We start from the raw sequence: 26,012 nt of genomic DNA, 5'->3' as shown, positions 1-26,012 counted from the left end.
ATACCCAACCAAGAAGTCGGAAGGCCTCTACAAGGAGAACTTCAAAACACTGCTGAAAGAAATCATAAGACAACACAAACAAATGGAAACCCATCCCATGCTCATGGATGGGTAGAATCAATAATGTGAACACTGACCATACTGACAAAAGCAATATGTAAATTCAATGCACTATCAATCAAAATACCACTGTCATTCTTCACAAACCTGTAAAAAACAATTCTAAAATTCACATGAAACCAAAAAGAGCCTGCACAGCCAAAACAAGACTGAGCAAAAAGAACAAATCTGGAGGCATCATACTACCTGATTTCAAACTATGTGATAAGGTCACCAAAACAGCATGGTACTGGTATAAAAATAGGCACATAGACCAACGGAACAGAATAGAGAACCTGGAAATAAACTCAAATACTTCCAGTCAACTGATCTTTGACAAAGCAAACAAAAACACAAAGTGGGGAAAGGACACCCTATTCAACAAATTATACTGGAACAATTGGCTAGCCACATGTAGGAGAATGAAACTGGATCTTCATCTCTCACCTTATAAAAAATCAACTTAAGATGGATTAAGGACTTAAACTTAAGACTGAAAACTATAAAAATTCTAGACGATAACACTGGAAAAACCCTTCTAGACATTGGCTTAGGCAAGGATTTCATGACCAAGAACCCAAAAGCAAATGCAATAAAAACAAAGATAAATAACTGTTACTTAATTAAACTAAAGAGCTTTTATATGGCAAAAGGAACAGTTAGCAGAGTAAACAGAACAACCCACAGAGCAGGAGAAAATCTTCACAATCTATACATCTGACACAGGACTAATCTAGAATCTACAATAAACACAAACAAATCAGTAAAAAAGAAACAATCCCATCAACAAGTGTGCTAAGGACATGAATAGACAACTCTCAAAAGAAGATATACAAATGGCCAACAAACATGAAAAAATGCTCAACATCACTAATGATCACTAATGATCAGGGAAAGGCAAATCAAAACCACAATGTGCTATACCTTACTCCTGCAAGAACAGCCATAATAAAAAATTTTAAAAACATAGATGCTGGTGTGGATGCTGGTGGGAATGTAAAGTCGTACAACCACTATGGATAACAGTGTGGAGATTCCTTAAAGAACTAAAAGTAGAACTACCTATGATTCAGCAATCCCACTCCTGGGTATCTACCCAGAGGAAAATAAATCATTATATGAAAAAGACACCTGCACACATATGTTTATAGCAGCACAATTCAGAACTGCAAAATTGTGGAACCAACTCAAATGTCCATCAATCAACAAGTGGATAAAAAACTGTGGGGGTGTGTGTGTGTATATATATAATGGAATACTACTCAACCATAGAAAGGAATGAATTAACAGCACTTGCAGAGACCTGGATGAGATTGGAGACTATTATTCTAAGTGAAGTAACTCAGAAATGTAAAACCAAATATCCTATGTTCTCACTGATATGTGAGCGCTAAGCTATGAGGACACAGAGGCATAAGAATGATACAATGGACTTTAGGGACTTGAGGGGAAGACTGGGAGTGGGGCAAGAAATAAAAGACCACAAAGATGGTGCAATGTACACAGAAATAAAAGACTACAAATACTGCTCAGGTGACGGGTGCACCCAAATCTCACAAATCACCACTAACGAACTTACTCATGTAACCAAATACTACCTGTACCCCAATAACCTATGGAAGAAAAAAAAGAGATTTGGTCTTTAGAAGGCAACAACAACAAAAGGAAAACACTGTAAATAAAAAGAAGTGAGAATCCGGTCACATGACATAGATTCAAGACCTCTCAAATATCCACTACATGTAAATATATCTAAGTACATAGTGGATGGTGGAGATATACCTGGAATGCAGTGGTACGATCACAGCTCACTGCAGCCTTGAGCTCCTGGGTTTGGGCAATCCTCCCACATCACCCTCCCAGGTAGCTAGGACTACAGGCTCATGCCACCATGCCTAGCTAATTTTTAAAAAATTTCTTAGTGGAGATGCGGTTTTGCTATGTTACCCAGGCTGGTCTCAAACTTCTGGCCTCAAGTGATCCTCAAGCTTTGGCCTCCCACAGTGCTGGGAATAAAGGCATGAGCCACTGTGCCTGGCCATCCCTACACATTAATAGTGAACAACAAGGCCAACTTGGACACCATTGTGAGACCATGTCTCTACTTAAGTAAAATTTTAAAAAGAAAAATTAAAACAATATAACTATGCTGAACATATCAGTGATATTTTATGTAAAAATTTAAAATTTTATATCTGCTTTTAAATTATATATACACAGGTAAGTAACATTCATAAAATGAAGTTATTATGACCAATACATACCTTTTTTTTTGTAAAAGAAAGCAAATCTAGTTATAAAGGAAAAAACAGAGTATTAAATGAGTATGTATGTTTACAGGTAATTTTACTGCTATCACTGTGAAACTTTCAGTCAAAAGATCAAAGCATATCATAAGAAGAAAAACACCTTACAATTTAGAAAGCTGGAAAAAAAAATCTTCATTAAATTGAATATACAGCCTAAGTATCCAGTACTAATTTGTGGCCAGTACACATGTTGAAATCTTCAAATAATATTAACACTTTAAATTACACATAACAGAAATTATTGATCAGAGAAATTCAGGCATTTCAAAGGTACTTTAACAACCTTTGGTTGCTTATATTTGAATTTCCTGCCATCACCTCAATCAATTAATGTTGAACAATTAATCTTGTTCAACATATTTTTACGGACTCTGCGGGAAATCACTAGGTTGGGCTGAAGAATTGGTAAGTTTTTATAAGAAGGTGTGGGAAATGCTGGGGGTGCTGGCCCTAACTCACTTCTTACTTAATGCAACCTAATGTTGATGCCAGCTTCTAAACGAAGAGCCTTTTCACTAGCACAGGCCCAGAAAGCAATTCATTCTTTCTTAAAATTATGGAGAACAAGATAGTTGTGATGAGCTCTTGTTCACTGCTATGTCTCCAGCTTCCAGAATAAAGCCTGGAACACAGTAAGTGTCAATAAATACTTCAGCAATAAATGGATATGCGCTGGGGAATGTATATAAAATTTCCTTCTGATTTAGGCCAAATCTGTTAGAACAAAAACCCCACAAGGAATGAAAAGTTATACATAATATCAACTTCTGTCCTAAGGAAAAAAAATAGAGAAGATCTGAGTAATAAAAGTGACTTAGTATAAGATCAAGTAGGATAAAGAAGACATTTAATCTTCCTTTTGATAAATTATACAGCAAAGTCTAATCAGTAGGGGAGCAAGGGTAGGAACAAATTGTCTTCAACAAGCATTTTAGTGCATCTTTGGAAAGAGGTGCTTTTACACCCTAAGGTATCAGGTATAAGAGGAGCCTTACAAGGCTTTAGTCTCAAAAAAGGTTTAAGGTTGTTTCTATGTAGGCTTGTGCAACCACCTGAGTTGAAGTTTAAGCCTGTTGCATTAATTATCTACTGCTATGGGTCAAATATCCCCAAAGATTGGCAGCTTAAAACAATGTACATTTATCATCTCACACTTTTCGCGGGTCATAAATCTGAACACAGCTGAGTGATGTTAGCTCAGGGTCTCTCACAAGACTACAATCAAGGCTGGGGTTGTAGTTATTTCAAAGCTCAAGTGGGGGAGAATCTTCTTCTAAGGTCACTCACATGGCTGTTAGTGGACCTCAGGTCCTCCCTGGCTTTTGGCCCGAGATAACAGTTCCTTGCCATGTGGCCCTCCCCACAGGGCAGCTTACAATCTGGCAGCAGGCTCCCATCACAGTGAGCAAGCTAGAGGACAAGAGAGAGCCTGAGGTCTGCCATCATTCACTGCTCTTACCATGTTCCCCATTATCCTTAAACAGCAGGCTTGACAGAATGCTGAAATGACCTTTTGAAGACTCAGCTGTGCCTGTTAGGCGACAAAACCTTGTGTGGTTGGACAATATCTTCCAAATATGAACTTTTCTCTAAGTCAGCATTTAATATATGTTGCTCTTTGCCCCAAATCTGGGAATAAAGGCACAGATATGGGACTGCCTTCTTTACCTATTACCCTTAGTGATCTACTAGTGGAGATCTTGCTTCCCATGCTCATGACTTTAGACTCCGCTGGTCTAAAGGTCTTATTTCCAAAAAGGAGAAATGTTTCCATTTGGTGACATAACAATAATTCCTTTGAACTGGAAGTTGAGATGACAATCTTGCCACTTTGGTCTTCTTATGCCACTGAATCAACAGAACATGGATGTACTGGATGGGAGCACAATACTGAATGGGTGATAAATCCTGATTTCCAAGAGAAAACTGAGTTACTACTACACAATGGGTAATAAGTAATATCTCTGCAATGCAGGAAATGCTCTAGAGTACCTGTAAGTACTTTCTGTAACTACGGTCAATAGCATAGTATGATCACCTAATTCAGGCAGGGCTGCTAATGGCCGAGACTCTTTGAAAATGAAGGTGTGGGTCATTTCACCAGGCAAAGAATCTTGACCAATTAAAGTGCTTGCTGAGAACAAAGGGAATACAGGCACGGCTCATTTCATTGTGTTTCAGTTTATTGCACTTCACAGACTGCTTTTTTTTTTTAAACCAATTCAAGCTTTCTGGCAACACTGCTGTCAAGGAAGTCTATCGGCACCACTTTTCTAACAGCATGTGCTCACTTTGTGCCACTCTGTGCCAATAAACTTTTCCATTATTATCATATGTTATGGTGATCTGTGATTAGTGATTTCTTTCTTTCTTTCATTTTTTAAGAGACAGGTTCTTGTTTTGTCTTCCAGGTTGGAATGTAGTAGTACAATTAGCTCACTGGCTCACCATAGCTTTGAACTCTTAGGCTCAAGTGATCCTCTTGCTCAGCCTCCTGAGTAGCCAGGACTGTAGGTTTGCAACACCATGCTTGGCTAATGTAAATTTTATTTTTTTTGTAGAGACAGGGTCTTGCTTTGTAGCTGGGCTTGTATCAAACTTCTGGCTCTGAGCAATCCTCTTATCTTGGCGTCCCAAAGTACTGGGATTACAGGTATGAACCGCCACACCCAGCCTTGATCAGACATCTTTGATGTTACTATTGTAATTGTTTTGAGGTGCCATAAACTGCACCCATAGAAGACAATGAACTTAATTGATAAAGATGTTCTGACTGTTCTACAAACTGAGCAGTTTTCCTGTCCTTATCCCTCTCCCGGGACCTCCCTTTTCCTTGAAACACAACAATATTGAAATGAGGCCAATGAATAACTCTACAATGGCCTTCAAGAATTCAGGTGAAAGGAAGAGTTGCCTATCTCTCACTTAAATCAAGAGCTAAAAATGATTCAGCTTAGGATGGCATGCATGTCAAAAGCCAAGATAGGCTGCAATTTAGGCCCTAAACAGTTAGCCAAGTAGTGAATGCAAAAGAAAAGTCCTTGAGGAAATTAAAAGTGCTACTCTAGTGAACATACGAATGATAAGAAAGCTAAACAGCTTTATTGCTGATCTGGAGAAAGTTTGAGTGGTCTGGTTAGACTATCAAACCAGCCACAACATTCCCTTAAGCCAAATCCTAAAACAGAGCAAGGTCCTAATTCTCTTCAATTCTATGAAGGCTGAGAGGAGAGGAAGATGCAGAAGAAAAGTTGGAAGCTAGCAGAGGTTGCTTCATGAGATTTAAGGAAGGAAGGAAGCCATTTCTGTAACATAAAAGTGCAAGGTGATGCAACAAGTGCTGATGTAGAAGCTGCAGCAAGTTATCCAGAAATCTAGCTGACACCATTGATGAGGGTAGTTACACGAAAACAACAAATTTTCAATGTAGACAAAACAGCTTTCTACTGGAAGAAGATGATGGTCATCTAGGACTTTCATAGCTAGAGAGGGGAAGTCAATGTTTGGCTTCAAAGCTTCAAGAGACAGGTTGATTCTCTTGTTACGGGATAATGAAACTGATGATTTACGTTGAAGCCAATGCTCATTAACCATTCCAAAAGCCCTAGGGCCCTTAAGAATTATGCTAAATCTCCTGTACCTATGCTCTCTATAAGTGGCACAACAAAGCCTGGATGACAGCACATCTGTTTATAGCATGGTTCACTGAAGATTTTACGCCTGACATTAAGACCTACTGCTCAGAGAAGATGCATTTGAATTACTGCTCCTTGACAACAGACCTGGTCTTGCAAGAGCTCTGATGATACACAAGGAGATTCACGTTGTTTTCATGACTGCTAACAAAACATCCATTCTGTAAGTCATGGAACAAAGAGTAATTTCAACTTTTAACTCTCATTTTAAGAAATACATTTTGTAAGGCTATAGATGCCAGAGACAGTGATTCTGCTGATGAATCTGGGGCAAAGTTACTTGAAATCCTTCTGGAAAGGATTCACCATTTTAGATGCCATTAAATATTTGCTTTATTGCAGTTGTATAGAATGGATCTCCCTATATATTTGAGGTATATCTGTACTAAATGGGTAGCAGAAAAAGGGAGTTATAAATACCAGCTATAAGTACATAATTGATTATAAAAATAAAGCATGTAGTAGTATTTATTTTGATATGAATATTTTTGTATATGCATATAAGCAAAATATTTTTGTTTTCATGTTCTCTTATTCCCTTACCATCTGATATAATGCACTGTCAAAAGTAATTAACTTTTATTTCTGATATTTAAATTACAGCGTACCAAGGGTGAGAAGAATGAACATCAGCAAAGGACAATAAAGGGATCTTGTTCCCTCTTTTAGGAAAGGGGTTATTGTGTTTTCGATTGTAGTGTGTTTTCTATTGTACATTTCAATGGCTGTATCATTTTTAGTAGAAGCATGATTTTCTTAATATTAATGCCTTTATTTGGAGAATAAGTCTATTTTGAGGAGATGTACCTGCGTGCCAACTTGGCAAAAGGTAGACTGTGGTGGCTTTTGAATGTGTCAATTTGGTTAGTTGAACTACATTTCCAGAATTCCTTTACTGTCTGTTTCTGGTTAGGATGATACACAAAGGAGATTTTTTTGGTGGAAAATTTGGAGAGGTAAAGTGAAGTAGCAGCTATTTCTAGTTCACACACATTGTCACTTATCTGCTGGCTTGCCTTGTGTTGTGAGGCAATAGCTAGGACCGCATCTGCTCCACCTTCCCGTGAATTCTCCTTCAGCATCTCTGACTCCTGGAGCTGGTGCATGTGTTTAGCTCCATGACAAAGGGCACAGGGCTTCTACAGAACATCTGCACCACCAAAGACAAAAGCAACAAGAACTGATATGGGCTGGGTGTGGTGGCTCATGCCTGTAATCTCAGCAATTTGCGAAGCCAAGGTGGGAGGACTGCTTGAGCCCAAGAGTTCAAGATCAGCCTGGGCAACACAGTGAGACCTCATCTGTACTAAAAATAAAAAAAATAGCTGAGCATGGTGGTGTGTGCCTGTAGTCCTACCTACTTGGGAGGCTGAGGTGGGAGGATCATTTGAGCCCTGGAGATAAAGGCTGCAGTGAGTTAAGATTGCACCACTGCTCTCTAGCCTGGGCAATAAAGCAAGATTCTGGGGAAAAAAAAAAAACCAACTGATGTTGGTTTAAGCTGATCTTCCTGGACGCTGGCTCTCGCTTATGGGTTCTAGTTCACTGTTGCTCTCTGCTGCTTTACATTCATCTTCCCTTACCAACTCCCTGATCTGTGAATTCAAGTTCCTCCATCAGATAGAAGGTCAATGCTTACAGAGATTGCTTAATCAGTCTCAGGTAAAATCCCAGCGACAAATCCTTTCTTATATGCAGTTTGTCTTCATTATTTGTGGCTTCTAAATTTGCAAATTCACCTACTCATTAAAATTTATTTGTAACCCCAAAATCCATACTCAATCACCTTCTGCAGTTATTTGTAAAATGCACATGTGCAGGGTGGAGAAAAATTTGAGTCATCCATTCTTAATTAAGGTTGAACAAGGTCATGCTCTGCCTTCTTGTTTCAGATCTTACATTGTAAACAAGTGTCCTTTTAATAGACTATTAAGTGCCACATTTTTCTACCTTTGTGCCATTTTTGGGTTTACTGTTTACAATAGCCCCCACATGTAGTGCTGAAGTGCTGTGTAGTGCTGCTAAGCACAAGAAGGCTGTGATATGCCTTACGGAGAAAATATGTATTAGATAAGCTTCATTCAGGCACGAGTTACAGTACTGCTGTCCATGAGCTCAATGTTAATGAATCAACAACATACATTAAATAAAGTGTCATTAAATGGAATGCACATAAACCAAGTTTACATATTGACTGGTTGACAAAAATGTGACCAGAAGCTCACAGGAACCTGGCCTTGTATTTCATCTAAGAGCAATGATTATTTGTTAATTCAGTGCTTTTAGTGACATCACAGAACATAACTAGCATGAATAATGAAAAGCGATTGTACAATATATAAGAACACACACACACATATATATATATACATATGTGTCTGAGTATATGTATGTATATATGTCTGTCTGTCTGTGTGTGTATAGTAGCATATACATTGTCTAGTGATTCTGTCTCTGTGGTTGAACCCTGGCTTATAGACTTATAAAATTCAGCTATAATGATAGTGAAGCTCAGTTGAAGTTTAGGTATTAATGATCATGACATTTAGTTATAACAATAGTTTTGGACCTAGAATCTGAACTATTCTCCAAATTATTTCTTTCAAATATGTAAACATATTTTCAACTTTAAGTACTCAGTGATTAGCTGTCACTTACGATTGTTAACATAAAGTAGTTTGTGTTCCAAACTTTTACCCATTCTCCAATACCCATGGCCAGAGTAAGCTCATAGTTCTGTTATTAGTTATAATGAGATGCCACTGCTCGCTTTATGAGAACTGTGAAAGTCAAAACCAGAAAGCTTACAAATGTCACTCTCTCTTCTTACCTAATGCTCAAATACAAAGCCTTTAGGCTGGAAGTCAGTGGTATCCTTAAACTTCCTAGATAGCCCAAATACTCCTGACGTGCTCACCTCTTCACCTCCTCCCTTTCAATAGGCAAGGCAGTCTTGCCTTCGTTCCCTGTGGACATCTTTAGATCCATTCCTGCTGCTGCTGCTTTAATTGCTGTCTCCTTTGCATAGGATGCCATCTTGTATGTTTTCGCACAGTCCAGAGTCTAACACAAGAACCAACTAAAATCTTTGCATGAAATTTTTTTTTCTAAAGTCTCTAGGACACACAACATCCTTGACTGCCTGTTATATCATTGAGTTGGAACTCAATCAGAGACATATATCCTATGAAAATCCTGTATGTCTGCCCAATCCTTGTTTGGGTATTCATGTATATATTCCTTATTTCCCTAAGCTTCAACAGCAGTTGTCTATACCACTCTTGAATTATTTCACCTATTCATCTTACTGAGTTTGTTGGTAAGCATTTGAAGCTACTTAAGTGGATTAGACCCATGCATAACATTACCAGTAATTCATCCAACAACTCAAGGACAAAAGCAAACTAATTCACAAAATAGAATTCTACATTTCATTAGCATATTTTTCACCTTGAAAAACAACAACAATCATGTATCTCTCATCAAACACATACCTGCTGAGACCCGGGGGCAATCAGGTAGCATGGACTCCACTGATGTGTCTAATGGTTCAGAGCTAGAGACCCAATTACAACAGTTCTGCAATGTAACAGAGACAATATTGTTGAAATTTAATTTAAGCCAAGACCAAATTTGTAGGAAGAGATTAATTTATTCTATAAAATCAACCACTACAATGTATTCAATTTATTTTCCAAACACTTAACATTTTTTTCTTATGTAAATAGTAATCATTCATAATTAACATGATGGTGAAAAAGTTTTTGTTTGTTTTATAAGTCAGCAAATCATCTGTGCTGATACTAAGATGACATGTAAGGGCTGGGAGCGGTGGCTTGCACATGTAATGCCAGCACTTTGGGAGGCTAAGGCAGGCGGATCATTTGAGGTCAGGAGTTCAAGACCAGCTTGGCCAACAACTCCTTCTCTACTAAAAATACAAAAATTAGCCGGGTGTGGTGGTGCATGCCTGTAGTCCCAGGGACTTGGGAGGCTGAGGCAGGAGAATGGCTTGAACCCAGGTGGAGGAGGTTGCAGTGAGCTGAGATCGCACCACTGTACTCCAGCCTAGGCCACAGAGGGAGATCCCGTCTCAAAAAAAAAATGACATGTAACCTTCCATGAACCATGATGCAATATATTTCCAAGAGAAGTTTAGATGGTCAAGAAGTAAACAAATAATTAAAAGAAAATGAAAAAAGTATCCATTTTTAACTTTTAGATAAAATAAATATTAACATAAGAATAACCACTTTTTAAACTATATTCTTTGTGTAATAAACTGATTTTGCATTTACTCCTCAAAATCTGACCCATATAAGAAAACTATCTTTTAATTTTTACTTTGACTTGCTTTAATGAAGGCTGTATCAAAATAGTTATAAGGAATCACCATCTGGTGAGTTGTAGCTGTGTGTCTATGGACACAAAGCCTTCAATATTAAAAATTAGGTAATTTTTAATATGAACGATGCAAGGTAACGATAATTTACAATTCAGATAAGTAAAACAATCAATATCCCTTCTATACATTTTAAGTCCATATTTGAAGTCAAGCTAAAAATATGTGAGTACCCTCATATGGTTTTTAAACAATTTCTCAACACACATGTGTACACACACACACACACAATGAATTTCCAGACAGATTTTATTTTAAAAGAAATCATCCCAGCAATCATTTTAGAAAAATCGGTGATTGCTATTCTGGTAAACAAGCATGTATTGTGTATTTTTAGATGCTTGCTGCCCTGGTTGTGCACCATGGAATCCGTCCTCACTGTGGAAAGATCCTTGACTGGTAGATCAAGTGTCTTATTGTATTTCCTTAATTCATTCTGTCTGGAAGAAGATGTCAGCTGTGTTGCAGTGAGGAGAGAATTTCAAAGGCCCCAGTCCCCACCAATAAAGGCCGAGGAATGGCTTTTGAATAGATTTGTCAAGGCAACCCTACTGTTCTGGGACCAGGGAGAGCAGGAATAACATAAAGGAAGGGTTGCTGTATGAGATTAGAAAGTGAAGTTCACAAAGCATGGCAGATTTTTGTAAGAAACAGTAGATCAATGAAACTATTGAACTGTGTAGGAAAAAAAAACACATGAAAACAAACATAACATCTAGTAATGTTCTTAAATGCTTTCTCTCTTTTTACATTTAAAATGGATAAAATATTAGTATTTTTCAGGCATTACAAAAGCATGATGGTTTAAAATGGATACATATTCTATAATGTGCTCTCCTAATCTTAATTAGCAGTTGAATGCAAAATTATACAATGTAAGAGTAGAAATTATAAAAGGAATAGGGTTTTAGAAGATATTTCATACATTTGAAATAAGTAAAATTAATACTACCATTGATAGAACACCACATCAGAGAGTTCTAGATAATGCAGAAGATTAGCACACAATTAGCCAGCTTTTATATACAATGTGACACTTGCTTGTAAGAAATAAGTATTCTCCAAAGCAGTGTCAAGATATGTAAATGGATGATTTGTTTTATCATTCATCACAGCCCCTAATAAATTCAAAAATCATGACTTCTATAGGTACTAAAAATAGGCTCCCAATGATACAGGGAGATAGCTTCAATGAAGAATGACTTTCTCTTTCTCTCTCTTTTTTTTAAACAATTCAGTCTTTTCAATGACAGCAATTAGCACTACCGACAGACAGGCAGCGATTAGGTACTGCATGTATTTTAATTATTATTCATCCAACTAGTACCTCCAAATCTGATGAAAGTCAGCTATTAACCAGGTGATGTGTCGGTCTTCCTACTGCTCACCTACATTTCACATATGTAAAACTATGTCTTACAGGATTTTCTAGTATTAATACAAATGATGGCACATTACAATATGCAGACAATTAATCATTTTCTGAATTGTTACTTTAAAAAGCTAAACAAAATGAACTTTTGCCCAGTTTGCTCAGATCACTTTTAATTCAAACACTTAAAGCAAAATATAGGTTAACGTTTTATGTTTGTGAAATTTCAGTTTTTATCTAGGCACAGGTTTAAGGCTTTGATCTCTCATAAAAACTGGACAGAAGTCAAACACTCTATAGTTAAAGTATGTCCAAAAGTTCTCTGGAATGACAAAGTGCCTGTGTAGAACTATACAAATTTTGATATGGTCGTTTCAGAGAGAGTGTGTGTGTGTGTCTGTGTGTGTGCGCACGCCCTTATGCATGCAGGGGCATGTGGCATTTTTACCCCACTGGGAAAATTATATAGAAAAAAGGGCAAAACAAGTTAAATGTTTACTACATGACAGAATATCATGAAATTAAATAAACATATGCAAAGAGATGCAGCTATTATGTCTAAATTCAATCTGTCCGAAATTCTATTTTATTAAATCTAACTCCCTATTCTGAGATGTGCTTCTACAGTTTAGAAGCCAAGTCTCTTTTGCTGCTTTCCTGATACTTACATATCCCTTTTATCAATGCCCCAGTTTGTCCCCATCCCAATTTTTAGTTGAGATGAACGCTACACCAAAGTGTTCTGGGTGGTGATGCAGGCAGCCCTACCTAAATTCAAAATATGCTGCAGTGGGTTAGCAGCCCCTGATATTTATTCTCAGGTCCCCTAAGTAGGCAATAAGGCATGTTGAACTAGAGGTACCAATAGTACCATGCTTGAGTCTCAGATGCAGCCTCCCCTAGTCCCAACAAACAAGCATAGAGAAAGAAGTGCTTGGCCAGGGCAGCCAGATGAGGACAGACCTCATTAATGTTTCTCTGGGTCTGAAGAAAAAAGAGAAAAATAGGTAATGTACCAAGTGTTTCTTAAAGCTAAGTGTTTTCAGTTTAAACATTTTTTTACCCTAAATGATGATCCTATAGATTTTTGTGGTTGTAAATGTTCCTTTTTGTAAAATCCCAAATTTGGGGAACTATTGATATGGATTAGAAATGCCTACAGGCCACAGTGCTGAGTGACTCCCTTTGACATTTGAACCAAGAGTCAGCAATATATTTCAGAGTAGGTATGAAATGAATTAGTTTTATTAAATAAAAAGATTATAATTTAGTATATTATATTTAAAGAGAAAAGTAGGTAGTAGCTATTCTTGTACAAGGTGTTTGGAGGTATTTATTTGGAGATGCTTACGGCCTTGGTTGAGGCCATATTATTATTCATTTTTATTGTGTTTGTCTGAGTTGTAAATCACCATTGCTTTAAAGGGTGATTTTTAATGTGAAAGGTTTTGTGACCTCGGACCAATATAGCTATGGTTCACTAGGTCATGTTTCTAGGGCCCCACACTCAGAGCTGAATGGTGATGGAAAGGGTTCACAAGTATTATGTAGAACCATACAACTGGTGTGGCTGGAAAATTTCAGAATTCTGATGGAGCTTTTGCTCTGTTGCCCAGGCTGGAATGCCGTGTTACGATCTCAGCTCACTGCAATCTCTGCCTCATGGGTTCAAGCGATTCTCCTGCCTCAGCCTCTGGAGTAGTTGGGATTATAGGTACCCACCACCACTGCTTGGCTAACTTGTATCTTTTTAGTAGAGACGAGGTTTCACCATGTTGGTCAGCCTTGTTTCGAACTCTTGATCTCAGGTGATCCACCCACCTGAGCCTCCCAAAGTGCTGGGATTACAGGCGTGAGCCACTGCACCCGACCTGACCTTCTTTCTTTAAAGGAAATTGTTATTAAAATTTAGAAATTATACAAGTAATACAATACTATGTTCCTTAACCTTTGTTCTGTATGCTAAATTGGTAGGTTTAAAAAATTAGCTTTTTATAAAATGAATAGATAACATCAATAACTTTATCACATTACTTTTTTTTATTTTTATAGATTTAGAGGTTCAAGTGTATTTTTGTTACATGGATATACTGCATAGTGGTAAAGTCTGGGCTTTTAGTATAACAGTCACCCCAAATAGTATACATCACACCCAGTAGGTGAGTTCTCATCCTTCATCTTCCACCTGCCACCTTTTGGAGTCTCCGGTGTCTATTATTCCACTTTGTATGTCCATATGTATCCATTATTTAGCTCCCACTTATAAGTGAGAACATGTGGTATTTGACTTTCCGTTTCGGAGTGACTTCACTTAAGATAGTGGCCTCCAGATCCATCCATTCATTTTTTATGGCCAAGCAGTATTCCATAGCAAATATCTGCATGTATCTATATAAATATATATAGATATGTACCACATTTTCTTTATCCAGTCATCCTTTGATGGATGCTTAGTTGATTCCAAGACTTTGCTATCATGAATAGTGCTGCAATAAACATACCAGTATAGATGTCTTCTTGGTAAAATGACTTCTTTTGCTTTGGGTAGATACCCAATAATGACACTGCTGGATCAAAGAGTAGTTCTATCTTTAGCTCTTTGAGAAATCTCCATACTGTTTTCCACAGAGGCTGTACTAATTTACATTCCCACCAACAGTGTATATGCATCCCCTTGTCTCTGTATCCTTGCCAACATCTGTTGTTTTTCACTTTTTAAAATAGTAGCCATTATGACTGGTGTGAGATGGTATCTCATTGTGGTTTTAATTTGCATTTCTCTGATGATTAGTGATGTTGAGCATTTTTTCACGTTTGTTGGTCACTTACATGTACCACATTAGTTTAAACATACTTACAGGACAAAAAGCTTTCCAACACCCATGCTTAAGACAACAGCCCTTTCCTGTAATCCAGGTTTGTTTTCTTTTCATTATTTCAAGGAGTCTTGCAGAGGGGATAGGAAATAAAGGAGAAAGAAAAGGAGAGGAAGTTTCATCCTAACTGTTTGGAAACTGGACTCTTATCTTGCCAAACCACACTGTAATCTTCTCTACAAGAGGCCACACATTTAGGTGGGTTCCTACAAGGATACCTGTCATACACTTTTACAGCCTCTCGTTTTGTTCTCATTTTGGAGAGGATCACTGAGCAAGGGCAATTTCAAAGCTCCATCAGGAATGATCCATAATTTAAGTCTCTGAGATACTATAGTGTTTTCCATAATAACACATCTCATTTCTTTATATAGTATCATTTGCTTTTCAAAGAGTTTTCATACTTGATTATCACCTTTGATTCTCACAGATTTCATGAAGTAGATGGAATAGGAATTATTGTCTCTAATTCAATTATGAAACAGACCCAAAAAGATGGAGTGGTTTATCCAAGATTATATATCTTAGCAAACTAGCTGGTACATGCTAGATTCTTAATTATTGATTTACCTGGCCAGAGTCATTATCAAAATTTAGTTTTCCCATATGCTTGTTCTGAATTACTTCCAGTATGTCACCCTGTTTTCCTTTTGTAAGATATTCTGAATATGCAAACCATTCATAAAACAAAAGATGAATACAGTTTATGTATTTTATATTATTTGGGATTAAGACTGTAACAACGACAGCTATAACTTACCAAACTTTTTTAAAGTGCCAAGAACTGTGCTATATCTTTACATATGTTATTTTCCAACAGTGTTTGCAAGGTAGGTATTATAGTTTAGAGATGAGAAAACTGAATCTCAAAGAGATAAAATAACTTGCTTAAAACTACAAAGTTACGTAAGTAATTGAGCTGGGATTTCAATTTTGGTAGGTCAAAATACAAAACTCTTCAAACTGCTTCCCTAAGGCTTAATTGAGGGAACTGAAAGAACTATCCAAGAATTGGGGAATTTATAAAATTTTATATATTTTGCAAAAGCTTTGCTTGCAAATAAATTAATGGCAGCCTTAATTAAATTATGATGAATTCAACTACTGTCCAGTCCATTCGATGGAAACTGCACAGATTAATACATTCTGATTTTTGAAAGGACTACCTAATCCAACCTTGGTTAGAAATACTTAAAAAGTAAACCTAAATAAATATTGTTATATTTATCATCTGGAATGAAAAAAATCATGAGCAAGGATGTTTTTAGTTTGAGCCAAGTATCAAATTCCATACTATTTATGTGTGGGGGAAAAAAGTTACTAACAGTTCATTTATTAACCTTACTACTTATATAATGCTTTCTACGTGGTCATCAAACACCTGCATGTTAGAAAATAATTTAAAAACCCATCTTTATATGTTGATAGTATTAGGAGGACTGGAATAAAAATATTTTAGACTTTTGCATGATGAAAGTACTTTTTCTAATGCAGAAAAACAACAGTGATAACGGACTGGTGATAATATAATGCTACTATGAAAATATATAGCCAAATTTTTCTATCTCTTCAAACATTAACTCTGTGGTTCTTGCAGTGTACCATGAGGGCTGGTAGTATTTACCCATCACATAGTCCTATGGTGTCAGCTGAAGAGCCACCTGGGCATTCTATTAGGAAAAACTGGAAGAAAACCAGAAAGGTCAATCAGCTCATTCACAGTATATAAGTAAATGATTTGACTAAACAATTACCATGGCACAGGGTGGCTAATGCCAACTGCTTATAATATCAGAAAGATAAATAAAAATAAAAGAAAATTTCAGCTGGCTATCTGTAACAGAAATTTAAAAATAACAGGCTGAAAGTTAAAAAAATAATAATGAGAGCATATTCAATGAGTCCTTGTTAGTTTTTAGAAGTGTGAAAAGAAGCTTTCTTAGCCTGAGGCTGAACCATGGCTAGCCCCTGGGTTTCTCTTAACTCAAGGGTCTGGCATAACAGTATTTCAGCTTTTTTCTTCTTTTCCTTCTACTGGATGTAGTCAGCCAATCCATTTAAGAGTGGCACATACTGACTGCCTTTCAAGAAGAAAAGGAGACCAAGTGTACCTTATGCTTCTTTCTTGTAACTAAGCAGCATCAATGCTAAATAGCTAGTGGAAAAATTAAGCATCAGGGAATAAGCACCTCCTAACTCCATGACCTTTTTCAGCCAAAGTTCCTACCGTAGATCGAACGCCATACATATATAGTGTTCTATAGAAAGCCAAAAAGAAGGGAAGGGGGCTTTCAAAAATATTAGTTCTTCACATGGGTTTTCTATTATTATTTTAAGCATGTCTAGCCTTTTCTACTTCCTCTCAATGTTCTGCCTCTAGAAAGGGAATTTGAGGATGGGAGGTGTTACAGGTTGGTGGGGGCTCAAAATAAAAAGACTCACATCCAGTCATCTCAGCACTAGAAAAAAAAGACAAAACAAACAATCAAATAAACAAAAAACAAAAACAAGTCTCACCTCTCTCATCCATTCTCGAATTGTTTTGCCAGCTTCTTGATGCCACACATTGTGAACAGAGTCTGTCAATGCCACAGCAGTTACCTTATTTTTTACATCTGCTTCTCGTTGAATCATCTGTTTCAAAACAGGAAAATAAAATATTGGCTATAATTGTTTTTCCTACTGGGTGCAGCCTGCTTACTCAGCGATAACAATAATATTATATTAAACATGAAAAAGCAATATGCATCTCTGGTTCAAAGTTACTCTTTTTTGCACGGAATACACACCCTATTCTTGTCCAGAACTGTGAAGAGACCTAATATTTTCCTTTAAAATGATAATACCACTTAAGTCCTAGAACTACACAGCTCTATTATTTTCCATGTGGTTTGACAATTCAAGGATTAAAGGGATCACAGGGGAATCCCCGAGGGTTTCTTTTATAAGTTTCTTCTACTACTTCCTATTTCAGTGCTTCAGGGAAGTTAGTACTCGAGGTTCACTGTTAGCTACTTAGGACTAACTTCTACTAATTTTCAGGAGACAGCATATCAGTAAAGAAAGATATATCTTGCTTTCACTTTTCCAATGTAACTAGCCTATTCTTCACCATGGCCTTGTAATTCCTTGGTGTTTTAAATGCCCACAAAGATATTTTTTGTTCAATGTCTATCGATATAATTTTGCTTCCAAAGATATTTCTTTATGTTGACAAAGTATTACATTGTATAATAACATCTTCCTATAGAATGCTCTTTCTACAAAACAAAATAGCTTCTAAAATAACAAAAAAAGAGTTGCTTGGCTTGAAGATAATTAATTCATCAGTGGTCTGCCAGATAAAGAAATTAAAAGCTAAAATTTCTACATCAAAAGAAATGAAAAAGGATTTAAATCTACTACACTAGTGACCTTAATTTGGCATAATAAACATAAGAAAGCTTTAAAAATTACAGTTAAAATATCAGAAATAATAACCTTGCATTTCATAATAATGTTTTTTTTGCTTCAAATGTCTTTTCTCCCTCTAAATTCTTTTATTGGAAAAAAGAACAATTTATCTATAACTTGCTTTTAATTTCTATGAATTGTCTATCAAAAATATAATAGTGCACTTAAAAAAAAAAAAAGAATTCTGGGCCGGGCGCGGTGGCTCAAGCCTGTAATCCCAGCACTTTGGGAGGACGAGGCGGGTGGATCACGAGGTCAAGAGATCAAGACCATCCTGGTCAACATGGTGAAACCCCGTCTCTACTAAAAATACAAAAAATTAGCTGGGCATGGTGGCGCGTGCCTGTAATCCCAGCTACTCAGGAGGCTGAGGCAGGAGAATTGCCTGATCCCAGGAGGTGGAGGTTGCGGTGAGCCGAGATCGCGCCATTGCACTCCAGCCTGAGAAACAAGAGCGAAACTCAGTCTCAAAAAAAAAAAAAAAAAAAAAAAAAAGAATTCTGAATGGTGTTGAAAGCTCATACAGAGAAAGAACACTGCACACCATGCTTATGATACCAAAGGATGCCTGTTGGCATTCTGAATTTAAAATGGTTCTCTTTCAAATTTTTTGAAACCCAGCATATTCACATACTGTCTCAATGAATATTACCTAATGGGAATCCAACTCACTGTTAATGCTGCCTCAGCAACATTTCTGCACTTCAACTGTTTGTGTCCTGTGTTTTCTGCTTATATAATGTAAAAATCTTAAAATCAATATTGGTTACCAACATCATAATATTACTGCAAAACTTTATCTTGCAATACCAATAACATTTTTAAAAGCATAAAATAATCCTCTAGTTTAATATTTCACGTGAATTATTAAGTAGTATGCTACCTTCTTCTAGATTTTATTTTACAAATAGATTCTCATTGGATCACATTAGCACAAGGACATTAAAGTTTAAACCAACAATAAAACTCAAAATTCCACAACAGTGAATCCATCTGGCTTATGAAGAAATTATGTGTCCTTATTCTCATTTTCTAAATAGTAACACTTTAGATCTAGACCAATTGTTGCTGAAGTACAAAATAAGAACATACTTTCCTGGTATTCTAAGGATATGTTTGTGTTTTAAAATATTTGACCTGGATTTTGCTGTGGTTGTTGTTAACATATGCAGATTTATTTAAGACAGCATCTGAAGACACTAAATCTTGAGAGCCATTTGTAAAATGAGATAAAATGAAGTAATGAATTGGTGAGGAGTTAGTGTTAAAGTAGAAAACCTGGGGATTAAAATTCTACAAGTTGGAAAAACACAGAGTTGTTAGAGGGATCACTAGAGGAAAAGGTCTGTAGTCTGCCTTCTGGCTGATGTTTCATACAATGGAAATGATAACACGTGATTTATCATCACATCATACTGTCGCATTAGAATCCAATATGATACTCTCTTACGCTGTTATCATACTTATAATTTAAAAATCACTTTCATATTTTATTATTACAGGTGGGGAATGGCCAAATTCCAGAAGATCTTAATGAAGAACTGTTTACAAATGAAGCCAGTAACAAAGAATTTCCAATATTTGACTGTTTAGGGTTAGTAGAATTGTGAATAAGTGAATATCTTAACAGGCTAACTCTTCAGACTATTTACCTCTGTTCCAGCCTTGCTGCAGCCTAATTTAGTAGTCCTGGAACTACCTGTAACTGCCATTTCTGTCCAGACCCTCTGCTTCTTGCATTTGTTCGTCTGGGTCACAGTCGTCCCTTACTTCTTCCACTATGAATGAGCACTGATGAAAAGTACCGAAGAGAGGCAATGGTGGGGGGAGATGGAATTGGGTTTGCTTAAGAGAGAGACCTTAGGTGAAATATAGCCAAAGCAAGAAATGAGTAGAAGCACAGCTGGGCAGGAAAAAACCTTCTATAATATGGTCTGTAACAGAAGACCGTAATAGTCTGGAAAACTCTCTGAAAGGGAGAAAGCCGTATCATCAAAGTCCTTCTACATAACAATCTAAGGTGAACATGGCCTAAATTATGGTCTGTTGATATGAATTACTTGAAATTTCTTGTAAAATACTTTCTAAATGGGCATATGAATATTTTTCTGAGGAGAAGATCTTTAACTTTCATGAGATTCTCAAAGGAATCTTAGTCTGTAAATATAATAAAGCCATGTTATCTAAATGTCTCCATATATTCTTGAATGAATTATGAAGTATCTAGCAAGAGATCCCCTTGAATAATTACACTTAAGGTCAACTTCCATACCATTTTTGTTATAAGATCTTCAGTATGGTATCAAGAGTTGGATAAAAGTGATGGCAAATTTTGACACCTCAGACATCAACATCCTAAAGTTCCATGGCTTAATAGGCTATATATGGTAAAGTTACAATTAAAATATTGATTTTCTTTGTCTGTGTATAATATTTATTTTAATCTGAATATCAGTTTCCAAATTTCAAAATAAAATACAAATTAATTCTCATTTTACTCTCAAATAATATGGAAATGTATGCAAAACTTGTATTACTTTCCCTATTTGAAGATATGTAAACTGAGACAGTTGAAGTAACTAGTTAAAGGCCACCCAGACACAAAGTGATAAAACTGTGACTGGACCTTGGATATATGTCATGTTCTTTCATCTGTATTACATAAGGTCTACCTCTCAATAATACATAACACTCTTACATAAATAAACTCATTTGATTAATTCCCTTTTCATATATACAGCATTTTATTCGCTTGGACATTTTTCTTAATGGTAAAAAGATCGAGATCAGTAAGGAATGTTGAAATTCTGAAAATCATGCCAAGAGAGAAATCAGCCAGGAGCAGAAACTGACAATAGCACTTTAAAATTATTACAATTCTCAAATAAATAATGCCTAGGGTAAGAGGGAAAATCAGATATTCCTATGAATCATATAGATAATTTCAGCATCAATAAAACAATGTAGCCCTGTTACCTGATATTTTTGTTTCCTTAATTCTATCCATTTATTCACTCATAGCCTTTTCACTTTAGCTTAAACATAATTAATCTGCTCTTTCCTTCACTATATGGCATGCTCCTAGTCTGACAAAAGTTTAAGCCACTAAAAATCAAGTACAGTACTTTGAATAGATTAAAAACATATGCCATCTATATGCAGGCTCATATTAACATTGCTGATGGGGTTGAAATGGAGGGAGGAAAATCCTGTTTATCATTTTTTCTTCCAGAGTAAGAGTTTAAAAATTAACTAACAGTGACAAGACAGTGAGTTTGTCTAAGAGTATTTGGTGAGATGAAGACCACAGGACCAAAGGGAGGTTCTGGAGGGCCAGAGGCAGCAAGGCTACCTCTGCTCTCTTCCATGCACAGTGCAGGCCTTCCACAGGGCTATTACCCCATTTCTCTCCAGAAATCCTGCAGACCTTTCCTGTCCACCTAATTTACCTCACCATGATTTCTCTAAGGTCCTCAAATGATGTACCTGCCTACTCTCTTCACAGATACCTGGCCAAATTCCAAATGCTTCATGTCATCCTAAGCATTCCGCAATTTCCTTTACGTGCTTAAAAACTATTTTAGCATTTCTCTGGGTTTCATTTCTTCCAGAACTCTATCATAAATGACTTTCCACAAAGGAAAACACATTCCTTCACTTCTGCCAAACTGAATTATGATTTAATTTAATTTAAATTGAATTAAGGTAAAGAGATGCCTTAATTTACTTTGAAGGCAGGGAGATGTTGATGTTATAGGGATGATCTGCCATGAAGTCTTTGGCATATCTCAATTTCAGGGGCCTTGGGTTATGGGAATTGTAAATCCAGCCCAATTCAATCTCCAAACCTAAAGGAGAAGGAAACTCTAAATTGGGTTGGCTTCACCCTAACCTAAAAGAAGTAGATGCGTAATTTCATCTTCCTGTATTTGTAGCCTGGCAGCCATGGCACTCAGAATAATTACTTCTCTATATTTTAAAGTCCAAGGAAATTCCTAAAATGGCCAGTGTGGGTTCTGGTAGGAGCCTGTATATGTGCATGCAGAACCATAGCTATGTTTGGATATATCATATGTTTTAAACATGATTTTGAAAAAAAAACCTTTACAATCTTCCATCAACAAAAGCTATTACTTTCACTTTAAACTATGACATGTGTTATACATATGTACTGTTGAGGGTTACAGCATGTGAATTACTTGTACAGGAAAGGATATTCTGAAAAGAAAATCAAGTAACACATATTTGCTTCAGATCAGGATCTGACACTACTGTACATTTATAAATCCAAGGATCATTACTACCGTATGAGTATGAATGAATCATCACTCCGGTTAATAGCACAGTTGAGGTCTGAGATGCCTTAAACAAAATACACGTATATAAATAGATTAGCTCCCTCTAGAGCTCCTTGAGTTAAAATTTCAGATTAAGTTGTTTCAAAGGCTTGAAAAGTATAAAATGCTGGTACCTTTTCACTATGCACATCATAATTGCATTCAGTGCTTCTACTTGAGTGCAGTCTTTATGTGGGTTAATAAAGTATAACATTTTATCACAAACCTCTCCTATCACTTTATATTTCTGCTTGCATATTCCTCATTTCATGGTACTCTGCCCTGTGCTATCCAAGCCCATCTGGTTACAAGTGTGCCCTGTACCATGATGACTTATCAGCCAACTCTGGGTTTGGCAGTCTTTTCTGTTAAGGTCAGAGACTACTTTGTACTATTCTTCCTGAAGATTCTTTTGGACAAGTCTATCTTAACAGAATGCTACTAATAGAACAAATACCATTTTTGGTGTAATACTAAACCTTGATTCTGTCACCCAAGGCACTAGCACCTCTAGTGATAATAATGAAATACACACACTTCAGTAGATAAAATGTGAAGACTAAATTGCCCAGCAGGAAATTCAGACGAGTATGACATTCAACTCTCTTACTTGCAGTTCACACCTCTAATCTGCATTCACTATTTCTATGTTGAAAGTAGAAGCTTCAGAAGTTAAGTGTAATAGTTAAATTCAAGAATGGTGGAGTCAGATTCCCTGGGTTCAAGTCCATGCTCTGCCACTTCTAGTAATGACAGTTTGAGTAAATTATTTTTCTATACTTCACTTTTATCATGTGAAAGTCATGGGAGATGATAAATCCACTTAAGTCATAGGATTATTTTGAGTATTAAATGAAAAATATGTAAAGCAATTAGCAGAGGACCTGGCACATAGTACGCAATTATAATAGGTCATATCACAAAAATATGCAATGTAAAGTACTCCAAATCTTTAAAAAGTGCATTATCCTCACTGATATAGATGAAGCCAACAGAAGTTTAGTTTATAAATGCACTTAATGACAAATACTACTTTTAAAAAGGCATAGGTCCGTAAAGAAAAAGGGTTCAAAGGGCTGTTTTTTCCCTTGATGTGGTACAAGAATTCCATAACTGCATGGCTAAGAAGTACTAAGATCTGATTATTGTGTGTATTCAAAATCCTCTTATCAGCAGACTAGACTAGTCATATCACTATGCACTTGAAAATGAGAACAGAATTGGTGAAGCAATACTGTGGTAGTTCTGCTTTCCACCTGCCAGTGAACCCTTTCAGAATGGCTTGAGTTGGCAACAAAGCATGAAGCCATGGCTCAGCAGTGCCACGCTGGGGGAAAGAGTCCCTTTACCGCCTTGTTTTCTCATAGAGATAGTATAACAGACTGCATTAAAAAAAAAAAAAATCAGAGATGTAGAATATGTCCAGAGGAAGGCAGTATAGTGTTACAGTTAAAAGCATGCATAGGCTTTAGAATTCGATGTACTTAGATTTTTAGTTTTTGTTAATCATTTTAAGAACACCCAAATGAGAATAATACCAGTAATCTCTTCATAGGGCTGCTGGAGCATAAAGGAGATAAGGCATGTAAGAAGCCAATAATGTCAGCTATTATTATTACCTTGACATTCATCTTTAATTTCTAAAATATAACCTTCCTATTAGATGTGGTATCTAAGTACTCTTCAGAGACATCAAAAGTCATACTGATAGGGTAGCAGTTTTGAAGTATCATACAACTTCTACTTCCATCTCCACCCCTACTTCCCTGATTTTGCAAAGTGATTTGGGCTTGCTTAAATATTTTAAAGAAAATAATTAAGTATAAATAAGATGACTAGAGATTCCAGTTTGCCCAGGACAGTCTTAGCTTATGACTATTAAACTGGCCTAATTAATAATAGTGTCTCTTTTCCCTGTTATAGTGCTCTGGTTTGGATGGGAAATAATTTGATCATCACATGCATAACACAATGTTGAATGCTACTGTGGTAAACAGGTAAAGCTTATAAAGTTTCCTTCTACTCAATGCTTAGCAATTTAAGCATATACCCCAAACCTATACAGCTGTCTAAAACCACGTAGGAAAACATACAAGAGGTATTTCAGAAGGTTTCTAAGTTCAAAATCTAAGAGCAAGCCTTGGTCCTGTGCTGAGCCCCTCACAGATGGACAAGCAGTCTCACACCCTGGTTAGATAAACATGGCCAGCTGGATCTCCACTGCAGCAACAGGATAAGACAACATTCTCTCTTCCTGTGCTTTGATGCCCTAGCTTCAATTCTTGCAACCTTTGTCTAATTTCAGGAAGGAAAAGGCTCTCCACAGGCAAGAACACCAAGGGATAGGGTGTGTAAATTGAAACTTCTTGGGTCACATGCATTTATGAAGATAAGTCTTCGGCCACCAGTTAGGGAAAGGCAAGGTATGATTTATTATTGCAGGCGGCCAGAAGAGAGCAGTAATAACTTCCTTTTCCTTTCCTGCTAGACCATGCTGCCACGTGCAAGCTCGCTCAACAACAAAAAAGTATGTGTAAGATGAGTCTAAAAGGAAAAGAAAAGGAAAAAAAAGCAAACATTAAGTGACTGACAATCTGGGGGCTGAGAAAGAAGACAAGTGCGCTACAAAATACATGATGTGGTTGGGGGTAGGAGGGGAAGGTGGCTGTGTGAAAAATTTACTCTACCAATCAAGAAAACAGCTAGTTTTATATAAGAGACAAGTTATATAAAAGACAAGTTATATAAGAGACAAGTTAATTGTAAGGAAAAAGTAAAAGGGGTCACTCACATAATAAGAAAATAGTTTAAGTGATCATCATCTTGACTTGTTTGATTAAAATGTTTTATTATATAATAAGACTGACCAGAGTAGGCAAGATATTATAAAACACAGGTTTGAAAAGTACAATGAATATATGTGAAGTGGATACAATATAAAAGTACAAGTTAGGACTAATCATTGTCAAACCAAAAAACTAAGGCAGGCTCAGGGAAGGAGACATTTAAACGGTGACATAATCTTTGATGGAAAAGTGAGAAAATTTACCAAAACTTTATGAATCTGCTATATATCAAGAAATGTTTCCCACAAATAAGTAGCAAGCATATTCACAATACATAGTTAAAAAATCACTTATGAGCCTTTATTCATATCCTATATTAGTATAGAGGAATACTTAGAAATATAATCAGGTATATCATGGATATACAAGTACTTGAGTGTCAAAACTTAAGTGACAACTTGTGGCAAAAAAATTCATTAGGTTCAGGAGGAACAGGCATACACGCTCAGCTGGGAGAGAGTTAATACATTTTAGTTTTAAAGCATTCCATTTTCTTTTGCTCTGGAAAAAATATAAAGAATAAGATTTCCTACCACAAAGACATATATAGTCAATATCCAGAGTACTAATATGTGATTTAACAAATTTTCTCTTAAAAACCTTTACTTTAAATTTCCACATAG

General features: G+C 36.4%; 1 protein-coding gene across 36 annotated transcripts in view; it reads right to left on the bottom strand.

The window, feature by feature from the left end:
* The window catches only part of ARB2A (ARB2 cotranscriptional regulator A), a 513,783-nt gene that overhangs the window by 160,995 nt on the left and 326,776 nt on the right, over positions 1-26,012 (bottom strand). For 29 of the 36 annotated variants that reach the window (XM_078365170.1, XM_054252603.2, XM_035291203.3 and 26 more), the window contains 2 exons: positions 17,271-17,387; positions 9,598-9,682 (listed from right to left, as the gene is read on the bottom strand). In XM_078365170.1, coding sequence (XP_078221296.1) covers positions 9,598-9,682; positions 17,271-17,387 — 202 coding nt within the window. Of the gene's footprint in view, positions 1-4,952; positions 7,254-9,597; positions 9,683-13,898; positions 14,824-16,377; positions 16,437-17,270; positions 17,388-26,012 lie in introns of those variants that run through there. The other 7 variants (XM_078365186.1, XM_035291199.3, XM_078365179.1 and 4 more) reach the window with 2 other exon arrangements.

This window comes from Callithrix jacchus, chromosome 2 (genome assembly GCF_049354715.1).
Source record: "Callithrix jacchus isolate 240 chromosome 2, calJac240_pri, whole genome shotgun sequence".
NCBI lineage: Eukaryota > Metazoa > Chordata > Mammalia > Primates > Cebidae > Callithrix > Callithrix jacchus.
The sequence above is the reverse complement of the archived record's forward strand: the minus strand, read 5'-3'. Positions and strand labels throughout refer to the sequence as shown.